The following is a 20,166-nucleotide window of genomic DNA, read 5'->3' as shown; positions in this document are numbered from 1 at the left end:
ATCTCTCTTGCCAATCTTCTCTCTCTCACTTCCGTTACTTTGAAAGCTCTTTAATTTTGTTTAGCTCCTTGTCATCCTTAAAGCCTTTGTTTCTTTCCTTGCCCTTAAAACTTAAGTGTTTTGGCTAGCTCTGTAACTTCCTCCTCTGCCAAAGTGTTTAGTTTTTCTCCACTACTATCAACTTTTTGCCTAGCAATCTCATTCACTGAATGGTGGCCTACAGCTTCATGTTTCTTTTCAACAATATGGCTATCTTCCTTTCTTTCTTTGTTTCTTTACAGCTGAATTTCCTTGAATTTAGGACATGCTCTAACTCAGTTTGTCCCGTACATATTGTGCGTATCTAATCTGTAATTGGTTGATTGGTTGAGGTGTTTTAAACTATACCTGGTGTGTTGTCCAATCAGATTGCCTTCCAAGAAGTAAACGATATTCCACTAACATCAACATACAAACAATTGAAGCTGCCTTAAAATTTTAGGTGATGCAGTTCTTTTAATGTGGTATGAGAAATCAAATGCGTTTTGAAAATCCAAATTAGGAATGAAGACAAGCAATCACATGCCAAGTATCATAGAATCATGTAAACCCATGTTGTTACAGCGCGGATAGGCTTACAATACTGCTGGATTTTTATGACCAATTACACTGTGTGATTTCTTTTGGAGCAATATTCTTACCATTTAGTGAACTGAATAGCCCAGCGAAATTTTATTACCTAGTTCTGAATTGTCAGCGTACGCATAAAAATGGTTCCATTACCACCCACAGTGTGGTCTCTGTCAAACAAAATGCTCTCTGATATTACATCGCCTCTATTTTATTTGAGAGTTATCTTTCTCTGAAAGTTTTTAAGGCGTGATTTCTGCAGCTTATATGTACAGCAGCCTTACAAGTAAGCATACAGTTTCACTACATAAAGACTATATTTGTGTTGATTAAAAGCTAACTACAAGATGAATCAAAACTGCAACTTAAATCCAAATGGAATTACAAAAAGTAGATGTTATTGCAAGTATACATAGAAATGAACTGTTTTCGACTTCCAAACTATAGATATCACTTTCATTTTTAAAACAAGACGTTAAAGCTGACTTCTCTTCCCAACTTGAATGTGCCTAGATATGTTAGCCGTTTTGAAAATTCAAATAATGGCAGACAATGTTATGGAAGTGACATCACATGACCTTTGACCTTACCTGTTTCACTTCAAATGCCAACACTGGATCTTCAATAGCTGAGGTGTCCTTCATCAGCTGTGAAACAATACTTTTAGGTGCTGGGAATTAGACATGGAATTTTCAATTAAAAAATACTGAAACAAATGCAAGACAATTAATGCTCAGTAAATATGGCAGTTTAATATGCAAATTGCAAGTGAGAATCTCACATCATTGATAATGAAGTATGAATGAAACAAATTTATCTTCATTTCATGCCAGGTTTTTCTGGTGTGTACTGATGTCATAAAACTGCAACTTTCAGAATAGATTTTGTTCATCCGATTCAGATTTGGTTGTGAAATAATGATAAACTTTTCTTATAAAATGGATTCAAAAGATTGCAAAATAAATGTTGATACATAACATTTCACCGGACAACTCAATGAAGTAGAAATGTTCATATATGACAAAGAACACATTGATTAATATGAATATTTTCACTCTTTTTTGGTCCACTTGAAATTCAGGACATATTCACATATGGTGCGATGATTTCCAGGGCCAAATGGACCTTTCAGTGTTAAATATTAGTCATAAATTTAATGCATTCATGTGTGTAGTGTGTATTTATGACGTGACATGGTCTTAGTAGGAATTTTGCAGAAAATTCTCTCTCAAATAAATTTTTATGATATTGATCTATTCGTTTTTCCAGAATAGTGCTTTGTATTCAACTGATCATTTTCAATATCTGAACCGTACATTGTTCAATATTTTTACAGAGATGTTCATATTGCCAATATGTGATTCTACAATAGTGTATATTTCTTTTTTGCTGGAAGTTCAAAGTCGAAAACTCTGAAAAAAAATATTACAATTGTTCAAAAAGATACATTAAAATTCAAAAATATACCAATATTTCAATGAATACATAATTGATGCAATGCCATATGATATCTGTGGCTTTCACAATATATGCAATACACCAACTAATATGAATACTGTGATGGATTTATGCCAAATGTGAACATTTTAGCGTAAAGGGCAAACATCTTGCGGAGCCTTTCCAGCCCTACTGTGGCGAAAAGTTTCTTGAAAAGGGCAGTGATCCCATCGGTGTGTTGCACACCCTGCCATGGATATCACTGTGCTTTCATCTTCACTACTGTGCCGGGTTATGACAATGGGTGACATACAATCATCAATATCTTTATCAGAGGATGTGAGCATGTGACAGGGTCAAAGTTCAAAACCCTGTCAACTCTAGATTCCTGTATTCTCGAATAATCCAATTTTTATGATTAGGTTATACTGGTTTAAGCATATTGGCAACTTTGAAGGTTCACAATTCAATGCAAAATGACTGAAAGTAAGATTATCATCTTCAAAACAATGAAATAGTGTGATCTGAAAACCAAACTTGTCAGTCTGAGATATTAAAGTCTTCACTAGGATCAAACATTTAGAGGAAAATTGAAAACTTTCACATATTGCATGTAGTGAGTGAAAGCAGTGTCTCAATCAGTAGATTCAAATTTGGTGCATGGCTTTGGTGATTGAGAAACTCAAATGTACTGCTAACCTGCCGGAAGGCTTTTAAGTGTGTCTGTGTCATATTCACACACACACATACACAATAAATATGAATGAAAGTCAAGGTATTAACAAAGGGACGGAAGCACAGACACTTCAACTTTTAATTTGAAAGTTCAGAAAATTCACTTACGATTATTGCCTTCATATTTGTGATGCGCCAGATGCCTTTCCAAGACAATGCGAGCTAGCAGAGACTGTGACAAATCAACCTAGAATAATAACAAATTATCAGATAACAAAACTATAGCATCCTGCCTGAAATTGACTAGCATGTTCAATTTCCTCCTCACAATTTGATGTCATCTGCAAGATACTGACTCTGGCATTGTTTCACCTTGTGAGTTGCTGTGATGGGAACGTTTTCCTACAAGCCCCAGGGAATCAATCGATTTATCCAGCCACTTTATCACTGTGTTGCGGTCATATCTTACAAGTGAAAAAAACAATTCCAGAGTCCTGGGTGATATTGTGACCAGAATAAACCTATCACTTTCTTCTGGCAAGGGTTTGGATACACAGTTCTAGATTGGATTTCATTGCATATAAAGTCAATTTGCTTGCTCTCAACCTGCTCAGCTTTCTTTTCTTTTTTTGCTTTCCTTTTTTTTGATCTCAACCGTATCAATTCATAAAAGTGACTCCTGTGGGAAACATGTATGTAGATGTTCACAAAGAAACCTTTCCGATAACTTGTGCTCCAATTATTTTGGCTGTCAAATATTCTCTTTAAGTACCTTGCATTTGAGAGAGTAGCAGGCGTGAGACCTGACCAAGGAAGACAATCTAAAAGGGAAGGTGAATTATGAATTGCTTAATTTCCAAAGCCATTCAATACCTTACTACTTTCTTTTCTTGGAAATAATCTCTTGCAAGCTTTTCATGTCCTTTTCATGAATCATTTTTCCTATCCACTCTCCCCGTAAGCAGAAAAGGCTTTTAGTATCTTCAAAGCGTAGAAAATCAGACACACAGGTGTTCTCATGGGTGCTAGTCTAAAGCATGACTTATTGAGTTCATAACAGTGAATTGATTTGTTGATATGTTCACACCCTGACACTTTGATTTGCAACAGGTGTAAATTAAAGCATGGACAGAAGACATTGAAAGTCTCTTTCCTGTTTAACTTTATACACTTCAGGCAAAAGGTGAGAATTATCCCCATCTGAACCTTTCCCTAGAAATTTGATTTGAAAGTCAGACTTTTCAGATTGACTTTGCTATTGTATCTTATAGTAGATTTGATTACTTTAGTACAAGTGGACTGATACTAGTATTTGGGCAGTGCCCTTGTTTATGTGTAGATATTTTGTTTTACGATTGGATTTTGGATAAATAAAGATAAAGCTAATAGTTAGAGCTCAGAAATTTTAAAGTGACAAATTTTCTAAGTCATTCTCCCCTATCGTCAATATTGTGAAACTTTTCATTGAATGTCATTAATTTCTCATAATACCATGAAATGCTATTGTGTCAACTGCTATTTTATTTTATTTTATTCAAAACCTGGAAGTTTTCATGTACCCTGCAATGTTTATTCTTGGCTGCCAGGTTTTTTTTATCGTTTCTGCTCATTTCTAGGTGTTGTTCTCAGGTCATTTCTCAGGAAATCATAAAATGGAAACGATGGAGCTCCAAAGTTATTATTCGCACAGTTATTATTTGACATTTTTAGACTTCAAGTTTCTTTCCTGGCCGTTTTCAAGATGTTACGTTACCATTATGGAGGTGACAGAGGTGTGTCCACATCATATGACAGATCTAGATATCACTTGTTCAACAATTGATAGGACACATCTACCATCACTGTCCTTGTCAAACAGAAATGAAGTTGATCAAAATTTCAAGATTTCTGCAATGTGCAAAGAAGTTATGTAGATTCTTATCGACAATGCCTTATGTGTGTTATTCCATTACAGGGCAATAGAATGTAACTTTTGATCATACTTCCATTATTTTTATATTTTTTATTTTAGAAAGCAAAGTCATTTTCATAGTCTTCTCTTTCATTGATGAGTAAAGCTGGTAGCAATACTGGTAGAAAGTAACAGCCTCATCAACACCATGTATTGTGAACAGCAATGTTGCACTGTTAAGAAATAAACTCTACTCTGTACGTGAATTCAGTGATAACGTCAGCCATGTACTGGGATATACACAGATGCTTTATTGACATGTTGAACACCCAGGATTTCTACTTGATTTTCAGAGAAGAGCAAGATAAACCATTTCAATTCGAAGACAGAAGGCAAATACTGGAAAATATATGAAAAGTCACAGCTTATGGAGGTTTAATAAACCTAATTCGATGTATTTGAATTATCAAACTTTTGATAAACTTTTGTTACCAATTGAAAAATACCATGTGATTGCATGATTTTAAACTTAAAAGCCTACCTCCTCCAATCGCATTTGCATGATTTAAAATTTAAATTGCATGATTTAAAACTTAAAAACCTATCTCTTCCAACCTCATTTGCATGATACAAAATTTAAAAACCCATCTCCAAACCGCATTTGCATGGTTTGAAATTTGAATGCCATGTTTGAAATTTAAAAACATATTTCTTCCAACCTCGTTTGCATGATTTGAAACGGGAAACCTATCTCCCTTAATGGTGTTTGCATGATTTGAAATTTCAAATCCTATCTCCTCCAAGCCATTGAACAGACCAGGGCAAGAAAGGGATTTAACCCTTTCACCACCATGGTTTGTCCCAAATCCATTGTTTTCTTTGGTAAAGTTGGACCTGTATACAGGGAACTGGGGGTGAAAGGGTTAAACAAGAGTATATAACCTGCCTGGAGAAACGAAATAAAGAACTGATCTTACTAAAAAAAATTGAAAAGAAACTTTGAAGGCGGAAATAGTACAGAGGCCAAACAGGAAACATTTACACATTGTTATCAATGGTCCACGTACTTTTAGCGCAGTATATAGAAGTATACAAAAGTAAATGTGATAGAAACTGACTGTCATGCCAACATCCAAATACCCGTATCATAATTGTTTTGTTTTAATTTTATTTGAGGTGGACTTACCATCAACAATAGAATTTTGCTTGTGAAAATGATGTCAGTTGAGACTTTTTTCACATATTACATTGACGGGACCATCCTATATTCTCCAAGGGGCAAAGGGGGGGGGGGGATTGAAATCACTGAAAGGTAATTTTTGTAATTTGATATATCTTATATTTTAGGAAAGCTGAGCAGGCAGGTACTCTTAGTTTCTAAAAGTGAACAATTTAGTCTTCAGGATTCACTAGAATCTCCATAAAACCAGAAATATGAGATGTTAAAGGTCTGGTCAATGGGTTTCATGAATTTCTGGTTTGAAATTTTGAAGATCCCGGACTCGAGGGACAATTTACAACCACACATTTGCATTCAAAGCTACCAAACTAACTGCATAAACTTGAAGCAATCTTGACTTATAATATCATATTCAAAAACAATATTCAATATCGAAACATCTTCTCAGGAATTTTGCAGGTTATATTTCCCTGATATATTTTGTGACAAGCAGGCAAGTGTTAACAACACTATCCCTGCCCTTCCCAAAAATTCATTGACATTAGATTGTTCAACCTCAGAACAGTCATATGCCAATGTTGACTTGTATAGCATTCATCTAAGTTTCGAGCAGAAGGCAAAAAAGTACTTCGAATAGAAAACAAAAAAAACTATAATTTATTTCATTGTTGCTTTGATAGGCTCAAACTTTCATAAAAATATAGTTTCAAACACAACTTGCCATGATGGGATTTTTAATGTTAAAATTCAGTACCAGAGCATTTACAGCCATGAGGGCAGCATATAGTACACACTGTACCTAAGAACATTAGCCAAACTTTAGATTGCTATCAAAATGGGAAAAAATGGGAGTATAGGGGTAATGTATACCATACTCCGAACAAAATTCTGATGTTGTCTCATTTGTGTTTGCCAGGGTATTATCTCTAATATATTTCTGAGCCACTTTTTATCCTGTGTGCAAGCTTTTATTTTTGGGTTGCAACCACGCCATATGGCATGACACTAGCAAGCATATTGAGATGCTGGCCCTCATTCAGGGTTTTTTTTGTTTGCTGTGCTCGGCATGAAAGTACACCTACCTCCTCAGCTAGACGCAGCAACACAGGCTCCTTACATGCTTGTGATATACCTTTCAAGTACCTGAAAACCAGCATTGACAGAAGTTCAAACTCGTAATGTGATCATTTTTCAAAGTGTGAGTAGCGCGGATAAAAAAGACAAAGGCGACCCATCATTTACTGTTTTGTGGAGATGACAACAATATGTCAGCAGGTACGCTCTCATGACACAGAGAACATTGAAATGGAATTGGTATAAACAAAAGGAAAAAAATTGTTGGCCAAATGACATAGCCACAGGGTATGATATGTTACAGTTATTCTCCACGCTTGGACCATTACTAATCTAATATACATCCTAACATGGAACACATGGTATAGACTCAAAATTTAACAAAAGAAAAAAATTTGCTCGCAATATGGTCTCTTATCGATAAGCAGAAGAGAAAGAACGAAATCAGCTTTGCCCAGAAATTAGCCAAGTTGAGTGACCCATTTGCTCTCACAGCACAGGATAGTTAAAAGGGCTTTTAAGCAACATGACCTAAACATGAAACATACAAGGAAATTGCACAATGGACGTTTTTGACTTCTTGACCCACGCTTACATGCAGACATATTCAGGAGCATTAGAGATGAAATATACAAGATGGCAACTCAATTTCAAAACAATAGCTGATAAAAGCATTTCCCGATGTTTGGATGCATTTATTGAATACAGTGAATCAAGCAGCATATTGTTTGGTAGGAAAGTCTTGCCCTCTGTCTGACCTACTCTGTGTTACACATCTATCCCTAATGCACCCCGAATCATCAAAGTGTACGCAAAGCCTGAAAACAGCCTTTATTGTTGGAAAGTAGTAATTGAGATGACATCTGGACTCTAGAGGGCGCCATATACTGGGTTGGAATTTCCTAAAATGCCAGTAGTGTATGCCCAAATTTGACTGAGTTTGACTGCTACCATTCATGATGTTGACTTAAAAAAATAATACAATGAAACATGTAATTATGAAACCATTAATAACATGAAATCATCTTCACGGTTGCCAATGGTAACAATCAAATGATTTTGTACAAGTCTGCCGATACCATACTGAATGATGTCATGTCCTCTGGCATTACTATTTTATTATTATAAAATATATTACTCAACTATTTCAGAATGTGCTGTTTTAAGGTATGGTGTTCCCCAAGGTTCTGTACTGGGGCCCATCCTTTTCACTTTGTACACAACTCCTTTAGATGACATTATTTCCGCTCAGGGTTTAGAGTATATGTTTTACGCAGACGATTCCCAGATTTATGTTGTTTGTAAGAGTCCTGAGGACGTTAGGTTAGATCTTGAACAGTGTGTAGCGAATATTCGTCAATGGATGACGTCAAATATGTTGTTTAAATGATAATAAGACCGAAGTCATACAATTTTCATCACGTTTTCGCAAGGATAGCACAAAACTTGAATCTTTGAGCGTCGGCTCATGTGATATCATTCCATCAACATCAGTTAGAAACCTAGGAGTGTTACTTGACTCTGACGGTTTTATGTCTAGTCATGTAAATAACTTATGTAAATCGGCCTTTTTTGCCTTGTATAAATTAGGTAAAATTCGTTCCTTGATTGATGCAAATACGACAGAGAAATTGGTCCATGCTTTTGTCACATCGAAATTAGACTATTGTAACGGCCTTCTTTATGGTATTCAAAATTATCACCTCGACAAAATTCAGTCTGTACAAAATGCTGCAGCACGACTGGTTACTCGTACAAAGAAATTTGAACATATTACACCTGTATTATTTAGACTTCATTGGTTGCCAGTAAGGAAAGGATTAAGTTCAAAATTAACCTCCTTACTTTCAAATACTCATTGGCAACTGTCCAGATTACCTTAAGTCATTGATAGATATCCAAGTACCTCATCGCAATCTTCGCTCGTCGAATAAAGTTCTTTTAACTAGGCATGATACAAGGTACACTACTACAAACTATGGTCTTAGGGCTTTTTCAGTGGCTTCCCCGATTTTATGGAATGATCTGTCTTTAGATGTTTCTGTCCTAGAGTTTTCAATTGACACATTTAAACGATACTTGAAAACTTGTCTTTTTAGAGATTGTTATAGTATGTTTTTGTGATCTGTGATTTTAATTACCTCCTTTTATTGTAGAATGTACAGAGCACTGAGACGAAGTGGAGTGCGCTTTTAAGAAATAAATAATAATAAATAATAATAATAATTACTGTTGGGGGAACTGAATTTTTAGACAAATGAGTAAGTTTCATTTTGAGTCAGTTATCAAAGGGACTGAGAAAATACCACCTGTATTGATGCAAAGAAGGTACAGTATCTACTATTCTGTTACAAAATTATTATCCTATTTTTATGACAAATTTCACTGTATTAGATTCATGAACTTGGTCAAATTTATTCAGATCTGAAATCAAAATGAATCTTTGGAAACACAGTCTCATACATCATTAAACTGTCATTTGAGGTAGAAATAATTTGGACAAAAGGGAAACTTATGAGATGAGTTTGCTTTCCCCTACAGCTGAAAATTTATATTTTTTTGTTTGTTTAAGTATGGTTCTTTACTACACAGCAAAATGACCCATTTTCAAAAAATATCCATTGTATTGTAAAATCATGAGCAGATCAATCCCAATGATGTTTAAAAGATTTATTTATCTTTTCTACATGTATGAACTTTTTATGATTACGTTCTTCATGAAGAAATGGTTAAATAGAATGTTACAGAGATTATTATTAACTGGTTCTATTTTTAATTTTAATGTGAACGTGGGACACAGATGATCTACAGATTAAACTGCACAGTTTACAAATGATAAAAATTAACTAAATAATTTCTGTATTAATATTATGTTTGTTTCTAATTTTAGAATTTACTGGTTTGGCTTTCACAATGTGGATCATAGCTGATACATCAGTTAGGGACAGAAACTGCGACCAGGAAATACAACAATAGACATACTTGGACAATCTTAAAATGATGAAATGGCTTGCGATCTAACGTATAAAATCTCCAAAATCTTGTCATTATTTGCCTCCATCCAAACAAAACATTTGCTATACTGTCATGGCTAATTGTTATTATAGTGTGCGGATACCAGTTCTCATCAGAATGAAAAGGCAACCGGTACATAATTACAGCTCTAGATGGCGCTATAACAAAATTTGAACAGCCATAAGAAAGCTCATTTACAAATTTGAAGATTTACAAAATAATTCAAGAGTATCATGTGCATCTAAATAATGATTAGTTTCTTGTTTGTGTACATGTTTATGTTAGGAAGAAATACAGAAACATCAGTGTGTATGTGTATGTTTGTGTGTGTATAGGATGTTGTCAGTAAATCTACTGTTTACGTGACATTGACATATAAACAATTTTATCCTGTGCGGAAATTTCCTGGTGTAGTAAAGATTACAAACATATTTCACATTTTGGAATGATTGGCAGGAAGTGAATGTGAAAAGAAAGGCATGATAACCTGTACAAACTTCGTCACAGTGGCGAACTGACATCACTGTGGTAACAAACGGAGACAGCCTTCAACGGGCTCCACGTTGACCAGTCATCCGGAAAATCAAGTGAAATATTCAGAAAATGGCAAGTTTGTCAAGATACAAGAAGTTTACTTTCCTTAGGTGTTAATTCATCATCAGTTTCTGCTGACTTTGTTATTGCTTAAATAAATGCTGTTTATCTGGAAATTCGGAGAGAGCAGAGGTATTCAATCACAGTCGAGCTACACCCATAGACCTTCTACGGTCTATGCAGAGTCCCTCCACACTGTGGTCTGAGCAGAGTCCCTCCACACTGTGGTCTATACACAGTCCCTCCACACTGGTATATGCAGTCATTCTACACCGGTCTATGCACAGTCCCTCCACACTGTGGTCTGTGCATAGTCCCTTCACACTATGGTCTATGCAGTCCCTCCACACTGGTCTATACACAGTCCCTCCACACAGTGGTCTATACGCAGTCCCTCCACACTAGTCTATGCAGTCATTCTACACTGTGGTCTATGCACAGTCCCTCCACACTGTTGTCTATGCATAGTCCCTTCACACTGTAGTCTATACCCAGTCCCTCCTAACTCTGTGATTATTTTCCATCAAAAGCAACTTAATGTTTTGATAATTTTCATTTCTCGAAAAGTCTCTTTAATCTTGTCACTTGATTTTGAATTAACTACATTTTAAGCCTCCTCGTATTTAAGTTGTGTCTACATGCATGGATAAACTGGTATCAAGTAATTCAAATAAATCTACATCTAAATGTAAAATACGGTACTCAACAGCAAGTACAATGTATACTGTATAGGGACCATCATGTCTGAAAAGTAACAGAAACCACTAATTTTACCAAAAAATCATGGTTGGATGTTAGAATGTGTCACTTCAGTGATGATATTTGCCATTGAATCATCCTTGATTTGGGGAACTTGTCTTCGCATTTTAATTACAGCGTTGCAGCCAGGATGTGCCCTTGCGACAATGACCCCAAAATCGAACCCATCGTCCCGCATTCTCGCATACTGCAGGTCACATTGGGCGCACTCTTGAGTTGACTGTGTTGGGTGCAGTCTGTAAGTAATATCTGACACTGACAATTACCTTGTTTTGCATGATTATTTTGAGGCTTATACTGCCATACTTTCAGAACTGTGATTAGAAGTAATTAATACGTTGCACTTGATATTGTAAGTTGCTTGTAGTCCGATTGAACTCTCTGATTGGTGGCAGATACGGTATACTAGCTGATACATATGCCTGAAATTCAAGCATGGTGAAGTGGTCCTGGTAGCTGTGAATTTTGATTTGTGAAACTAATTTGTGTTACAAAATACTACAAATTTGATTAATAACTGACACATGTTGTCCCCAAAACGTGCAAAATGTCTGAAGAATAAAGGTAGGGGGACAAAGAGTCCGCTGATTTAAAATTCCTGGCTGCAACACTGTGATTAATCTTAAAAATGTTGTTGTTTCAATGATGGGAAAAATTGATCAAATTTCTTGAGTTGGTTTATAGAGGGCGCCATACAGCTGAAAATCCCAACCTTGGCATGCTGAATGTATATTGCTCACTAAGACAGAATGGCAAATAGAATATAAGATGGTTGCATAAAAGTTAATTATTCCAATAAACTTAAAAACACTTCATCTTAATATAATTCCTTACAATTGATATGTATAAGCTACAGACAACAATAATGTTTGTTTGCATTGGAATATTTGAATGTCAATATTCTGTATATGTAGTTTCTTTTGTTTATATTTCAATAATATTGACAAAAACAGATTATTGAAATATCAAATATACAAACTTAATTCCTCTGTGTTGATACTAGCATAAAAATGTTGATTTCTTCAATTACTTGCAACAATTGAAAATCCAAACGAAAGAAACAAACACTAAAACATTGAACATACCTTTGATAATAATCCTCCATTACCTCAGGTTTGTGGTGTTTATGGTGAGATTTCCTGGTCTTTTTCTGAAAACAAACAACAATTGTTTTCAAGGTTTTTTACCAATAGGTTTGTGGCTTTTACCTACTTATCAGCACAGACAATGAAATGTGACATTTTGTTTCATAATGTGTACGCCCACAGAATACATGGATACAATAGTGTTGGCTCTGAGCCAGAATACATATATCCCAGTACTTTCGATCATTAACGGATGCAAACCATTGTTCAATATTGACAAATGGTTCCACACAATATTGGAAAATTAAATCCTAAATTATGTACAAAGAAGAGGCTATGTTTTGCTGAACAAACTGTTCATCATTCCAAGACTCCGGGAGATAGTGTCCTCAGGATAAAAGATTTTTACTTCAAGAACTTTGTCTTAATTAGTTCCTTTGTTCTGTGATGTATACCATATTACTTAATTTGGATGTTAAAATAATACTAAGATATTTTTACAAATTATCAGATAATTTAAAAGCCTCATATAACACTAAGTGTTCTAGATTCTAGTTACAGATCTCACGGAAGACAAAGTGACTTAATGCTGTTTAGCAAGATTTTGCGAGGAGATCAAAAGTGCAATGACCTTAGATTAAAATATGGCCTCACGTTATTGTGCATGAAAGAGTTTTCTCTTGAGCAAGGATTTCATGTTTTATACAGTATGGTACACTTGAGGGAAATGCCAAGATATTGTTGAGTATGTCAGAGAAGATATGGAATTTTGTGTTTTGAGGACACACTGATTATATAGGTTGAGACACAAGTCATAATCCAGGTAAATCTACTCATTTTCCGTTTTTGAATCTTTCTCTTGAAGTGTATGACCATCAAATTTATCAATAAAACAATTGGATTCAACTGAAATATTGTGATGATAGAAAAACCTACAACACTCTTGACTTAACACAGCATCTTCTCATTTCATTCAAATGACTACTATGTTTTGGCAAGGACTGCTATATCTATATTCTATGGTCAGTTACCACAGCTTGCCAGGTAGTGCTGTAAAAATTAAGAGTTAATTTGGTTAATTACTCTACCTGGATATCTTGACAGTAGATGCTAACCAGTGTATTGTAGCTGTACCTATAGAATGAACAAGAGGTAGAAAACAATTATAAACAACACATTGAAATTTGGTAAAATCAGTAAATAAATCTGTCACTTTGTGAACTGTTCCATCATTTAAATAGATTATTTGTTTGTGTAGTTGAGTCAGTGCATAACTATGTCTAAAACTTGTACATTCACAATAAGCAGTCTCAAATGAAATTTGGATTTCACTGATAACAAACAAATATATAATCCTAAGAATTGAGGAACAGAAAGCTTACAGTTTTTGACACATTCTTTATTGGCAAAATACCGTGTACAACTAGCTTTCTCAGGCATGAAAGTATTGAATTGTTCCAACAGTCTAAAGTATTGAATTGTTCCAACAGTCTGTAATTTGAATTGTTGTTATGTATGGATCTATATGTTGGATTTTCATCATCAAGACACAGTACTGTGATTGCCGTGTCCTACAAACCCTGCTAAAAAAAACGACTGAAACTTTCGGCTCTTGATGCACTGCATTAGGCCGAACAAAAAATATTGAGCTGTTCCAATAACCCGACCTACCCTATTTTTTACCTGTTGACCCTAAACTTTTTAGAGCTATGTAAACACAGAAGTAAAAAAAAAGAAAGAAAAAACCCGTAAAATCACGCGTCAGTACTTGGCATTTGATTTTTCCTTGAACGAGGATGTATTTTATGGGTTTTTTTTTCCTTTTATATGTATGATACATATTTCTTGAAATGTTTGGGGCCAGTTTGACCGCCCTGAACCCCTGAAAAATGCATATTTAAAAATAAAAATATTTTGGGGAAAAAAATTCCCGCCAACCTACCTGTCCTATTTTTGAAAACCATGTTATCGGAACAGTACAATTCATTATTTTTTGGCTTTACTGCAAAAATCAGATGTTAACTTACAATTATACATTTTCTGTTACGATGATTAGTACATAACTTTGCTGTATATACCGGTTCATGCAGCTATTGTGATTATCAAATTTATTTTGTAGTAAATGAAATGAAAAGTGACCCGGAATTACTGTGGTCAGTCCTGTCACTTAAATGGGGCTCTTCATTTCATGTGCGTGTACACGACTGATCCATTGGCTCAGTTGGTAGAGCATCCAAATGTATTCGGGGGATGTGAGTTCGAGTCCCGCATGGGTCACTTTTCATTTCATTTACTACAAAATAATTAAAAAAAAAATTCGTATAGTGGGGTGAGTCACAATTTCAAACCCACAAAAAATTTATTTGCTTGACCCAAATGAGGCAGAGTCTATCAGGTTTTCAAGGTCTCTTTTGGAAGCTCACTTGTGCGATGTACACAACTGTATCCACAAGAGGAAATTTTGCCAATTGTTAGTAAAATGATCAGTAATCTCCACGCTACTGAATGTACAGACTGCAAGCAATGATCACTAAAAAGCGACTGTGGAAACTGTGATTTTTGTTTTATTTTTCAAAAACCTGTGTTTCCTCTGGCTTCTGAAATTTTTTAGTAAATTTACAAATTGGGTATTGAAACTTTTTGTAAATTTTGAAATTCATAAGTAAACTTAACCGTTCCAATACGGAATATCATTCAATCAAATTCAAATTAAGTACAACATGTGCTTAGACAGAACTATTTTGAGGTTTGGGGGCCTTGAGCTCTCAATCAACTAGCTGCTTCCTTGCATTCGTATATTTACGAATCAACAATGAAAAAAATTAGTAAATCATCTAAAAAATTAGTAATTTTACGAATTTGAGATTGGCAGAGGAAATACTGAAAACATTATTCAGCAAACAATGGACAGTGCAGAAGGAGGCAGGTGATACAGAGCCAACATGCCTCTGTGGTTAGTGTCTGTCTGAGTAACAGACGAGATAACTGCAGCGTGGTAGCTCAAGGTTTTGCCTAAGGTTTTTGGTCGATCAGCAAAATTGCCGTCCGATCTAATAGCCAAAGGCCAAATCTTGAGCAGAGTCCCCACCAGATGGAAGGACTATCTCAGACTCGAGCTATAACAGGTCAGAGCCCCCGTAAGGAGGGACTGAGTACACGTGAAATACAATAGAAGTATTTAGAAACTACTAACTGTGGAAACTGCTTGGCAATTGTCTTCAGACATCCTCTTGTGCCGCAAGTGCGCATTATCTCGATAATTTCATTGTAATCGGTGAGTTTCATGCTTATGGTTCTTCTGTAACTCCACGAGCAGCTAGCCTATAGACAGTTGCAACATACACGATTGCGAGTGTGCGCCAAGTGCATTCCAGCTTTCAAATTTCCCTCCCTGTTACCTGGTAAACTACATCGCACCATCGAATGATATCTGAAATCGGGAAAGAAGCAAATGTCTTCAGTTGCTGAAATTTTAAACCTTAAGATATTGTGCTTAAGTAACCTGCAGTTCACGTTTTCTGCGGTTTGATGTCTCGCCGGACCGGGTTCCCTTATATTTCCATAAGTATATTGCAACTCACCTCCGAGCTCAAACACTATCTCCGTCTTGTGGCGGAGCAGGTCGGGAAATTTGCATAGTTCATTGCGCATGCGAAGTAGACATTACCCATAGAATCTAAAAGACTTTTTTTCAGCTTTTGCTTGTAAAAGAACCTTGTCTTACCATACCGACTTTTAGGAAACTGAGGGAAAACCCAGTTTGACCTCCTGAGCCGAATGAACAAACAAAGCCGCTTTTGTCGCTGAATAGAACACTTTCCCTCTGAAAGGAATTTATTTATTTTCCATCAACCAATACCTCATCAGTGAACTCATTGTAACAATTTTTAGAATGCATTTGCTCACAAGTGATACTTTAAAAGCTATAGTCAAAGGGCAGAGTGGAAATTCTTCAGTAGCAATTTCCTGTATCATTATTATAGTTATTATTATTTAATTATTTGGTGGTTTCGAAAGCTTTCATAGGGGAGTATTCAGAATTTACTTCCGGGGGGAGGGCTGGAGGATTTCGGGGGGGGGGGGAGGCACCCAGTTTCCCCAAGAAAAATTAGGGGGGGAGGAGACAAAAAACCACACTCTTTTAGGGGGGCTAGGGATAAAACACATCAATTAAATGTTTGCCTAGAAATCCTGATCTATAAAATTATGCATGGCTGTCAAAAATATATGGTGAAAAATTTACAAATTTGCTATATATGTATGCGCGTATATATATATGCGCGTATATATATATATATATATATATATATATATATATATATACCTTTATACAATTCATTTAAACATGAAAATAAATTGTGAAAATAGACATTTGGGACAGGAAGAATACATTCATTGCATATTTTGTAACAAATTCTCTCTCCTTTTAAAGCTATAAAACAGGAATTTTGACAGACTTAACAGAGTATCACGATTTTGTGAACGCATGAGTATTATAAATTTTGCCATTGTCGGTAAATAATAATAAATGGACGGTAAAAATTTCTTTCTCATTTCATGATATACGGGGCAAACGAGCTTTTTTTCTTGTCTGGTTAATGAAAAACAATATCCCTAAACTAAATTATGCATGGGCATTGCCGTTGTCACTGGGCTACCAACTTCAGAAAATGGTAGCCCAAGTGGACTACCAGGGGAAAAAGTTATAGGCCTATTAATTTCGAGCCCTGGCTGTGTATATGACGAAACGGTTAAAATGTCTCCCCTCGGAGCAAACTGCAATAACGTTAAAACTCCGTCCACGTTAAGAAATTACCAATCTATCTCAATCCCTTGTATCGTCCAGTAACCTCAGGACTCTATCTAAAGTCCATGGATACGAAAAGTCAATAATTTGCTTTGCAGCATATGACGAAACAATTAAAATGTCTCAGCTTAACTGCACTAACGTTAAAACTCCGTCCATTTTAAGAAATCTCAAATCTGTTTCAGTCCGTTGTAACCTCAGAAGTATATCCTATAGTAAGCTCAGAACTTTATCTAAAGTTCACGGATACGAAAAGTACGTGAATCACTTCCGATGCAGTAATCTGCAATATACGCTGTGTTTATGACGAAACGGTTATAATGTCTCAGGTAGGAGCAAACTACACTAACGTTAAAACTCCGTCCATGTTAAAAAATTTCCAATTTATCTCAGTCCGCAGCATCCTCCAACAAGCTCAGGACTCTATCTATAGTCAAGATTCGTGAAAAAACGCTACACAGAATGTATCAATTAGTATGTCTACGCATCCGCTCAATATACGCCCTGGTCATTGCGAAAACTAAGCTATAACAATGATATAGTTTTAATATGCGTGTGGTAAAAAGTAAACGCCTAATACCAAATGAAAGAAAAACAAAACATCGAGTTCAATATTTTCGACCAAAGTTTTATATATAAAAATCAGACTTCAACGACTTCCATCTGACATCTTTCCTCTATGGCTATCATGATTATAAACATATTCATTATGATTTTTGTCTCTTTCTTTTCAATTCTGATTAGGATTTAGTGACAATCAAATTTAAAATTTCTCTTCCAACATAGGTAGAGAGTGTACGTTTGGACAGAGTTGCATCGGGTCACATAATGATAGCATCCTTGTAGTGTTTTTGGGACATCTACTTACGTTTACAACAACAACACAATAGTTATGTTCGTTTAATTTTATTGGTCAACAACAACATGACTAATATCAACATAAACAACAATACAAACGACTGTCACAAGAACAACAACGACCGGATTTCTTGGTTCCCTATGGGAACACCAGAATTCTAAGTGAGCTTCATGATCGGCTTTTTTGCCTCAAGTTAAACATGGAGTTTAGGGACATATTTAAAGATATTTTGGATACTGTTGCTGCATTAGTAGACGCCTACTTCGAATATGCAGCAGTTTCATTTCGCCCGTACCGAACTGGAACACTTAGAAGAGGCTCCAAACTCTGATTCATGGCGATCATATCGATTGTTCACAAACCAAACGGCCCTTTTCAGCGCCACCAATATAATTCCAGAAAGAGATTTGCCTGCCTAGAAAGCACCTCGAAGACAGATATTCGGACTCTCAAATTTCTACATTTCTTTTATGATCTACCACTTATGGGGCCCAATTTTGAGCTTTGGAGAAAGAAAAACTTTCACCGTGCTAGTTTTTCAAAAATCAAAAAATTAATTTTCCCTCATAGAGTTATCACAGGGATGGAGATCATTTTGAATTTCAAATATCACAAAACATTGGGTGATTTGTTTCGCTATTTCCAAACTTTGCACGGTGAAATCTGATTTTTATTGTTATTTTGGCAAGAGAATGGTTGAAAGTGTCATTTAGAAAAGTTTGAGCAAAAGTTTAAGTCTTTCACTCGCATACTACCAGTGTTCGTAATCCGTGGAAAATATCAACCAGTCACCAGGACTGGTGACTTCAAAACGTTGCCTGTCCTGCCAAAAAGTTACCAGTCCTGATACTGCGATTACTTTTATGTGCCTAAGTATTTTTGTTATGCGCTGTTGAGTAGGATGAATTTACGGGAAAGAAAACTGTCTTGCCATAAAATTTGAATGGGAGCCCGGAGAAAAAATAGCAGACATCCACGCTAAAGTGAACCTGTCCGCCGGACTGGTAACTTTTTTATTTTACCAGTCCGGCAGAAAAACAACCAGTCTCGGACTGCCGGACAGGTGTCATTTCGAACACTGATACTACCTAAAAGATTAGGCCTAGATCGAACGCGCTCGTATAGTCACTGCTATGTATTCATGTGACCTGCCACAAAATGGTATACTAACCCTGCCTACTTTCTGACAAATGTCAAAATAGCCTGCTAGATGCGACGTAGTATCTGCGGACTTTCACTATGTGACATTTTTGGCAAATTGCGATGGCTGATCGACAGCTTTCAATTGAAAGCGACTGCTCCAACTGTGTTTAATACTACACTAAATGGACAGTCCGCGCGTGCGCGCACTTCTTTTTGTTCTTTTAAACCGCAAAAGAGCTACATTTTATCCAGTGCGCTGCAAAAAGTAACACTTCATTCAGTTAACCATAAACCGTTAGCAACAATATAAACAAAAGAGAAGGGTCAGTGTAAGTACAGAGACGAAACCATCAATTCAAAGCATAAGTGATGGGAATCGTCCCGGAAATATTAGAGATTTTATCAGCATCTCTGTGTATTCGAAAAAATTGCACTTTTCCCAACAATTCCAGGGGGCAGCTGCCCCCTCAGGTTACGGCTATGATATCCAATACGCTATGTATATGACGAAACTGTTAAAATGTCTCAGCTCGGAGCAAACTGCACTAACGTTAAAACTCCGTCCATGTCAAGAAATTACCATCGTGTCCCATGTTCGTATTATCCTTAATGTGCTCAGGACTCTCTGTAGCATGTAGTCGACATTCACGAAAGTCTCTCGGTTTGCAACAATTTGCATATATTAGACACGTTATGTATACCACAATATTATTAAAATTTTTCAGCTCTGAGCAACCTGCACTGACATTAAAACTCGTCCATGTTAAAAAATTACCAGTCTGTATAGCATCCTGCGATATACCATGGACTCTCTCTACAGTCAACATTCATGAAAAAGCGCTAAGTTTCCAACAAACTTCCCAATGCGCTACGTATATTACGAAACTGTAAGCAACTATCTCAGTTTCAAGCCTCCTTCAATAATGCTCGGGACTCTATCAACAGTCAACATTTAGGAAAAGGCGCCCAGTTTGCAGCCATATCCGACATGCTATATATATTACAAAATTACTAAAATGTCTCAGCTCGGAGCAAACT

The 20,166-nt window shown here is 35.9% G+C and overlaps 1 protein-coding gene across 4 annotated transcripts in view; it reads right to left on the bottom strand.

Annotated features, from left to right (window-relative positions):
- The window catches only part of LOC139148894 (CDAN1-interacting nuclease 1-like), an 87,311-nt gene extending 71,361 nt beyond the window's left edge, over nt 1–15,950 (bottom strand). For 3 of the 4 annotated variants that reach the window (XM_070720340.1, XM_070720337.1, XM_070720339.1), the window contains exons 1-7: nt 15,901–15,944; nt 15,513–15,749; nt 13,408–13,453; nt 12,320–12,384; nt 6,875–6,935; nt 2,890–2,968; nt 1,200–1,279 (exon numbers count right to left, since the gene is read on the bottom strand). In XM_070720340.1, coding sequence (XP_070576441.1) covers nt 1,200–1,279; nt 2,890–2,968; nt 6,875–6,935; nt 12,320–12,384; nt 13,408–13,453; nt 15,513–15,604 — 423 coding nt within the window. In that variant the 5' untranslated portion in view covers nt 15,605–15,749; nt 15,901–15,944. Of the gene's footprint in view, nt 1–1,199; nt 1,280–2,889; nt 2,969–6,874; nt 6,936–12,319; nt 12,385–13,407; nt 13,454–15,512; nt 15,750–15,900 lie in introns of all 4 variants that reach the window. The other variant, XM_070720338.1, reaches the window with a different exon arrangement.
- Between the last annotated feature and the right edge of the window lie 4,216 nt (nt 15,951–20,166).

This window comes from Ptychodera flava, chromosome 14 (genome assembly GCF_041260155.1).
Source record: "Ptychodera flava strain L36383 chromosome 14, AS_Pfla_20210202, whole genome shotgun sequence".
NCBI classification, from domain to species: domain Eukaryota; kingdom Metazoa; phylum Hemichordata; class Enteropneusta; family Ptychoderidae; genus Ptychodera; species Ptychodera flava.
The sequence above is the reverse complement of the archived record's forward strand: the minus strand, read 5'-3'. Positions and strand labels throughout refer to the sequence as shown.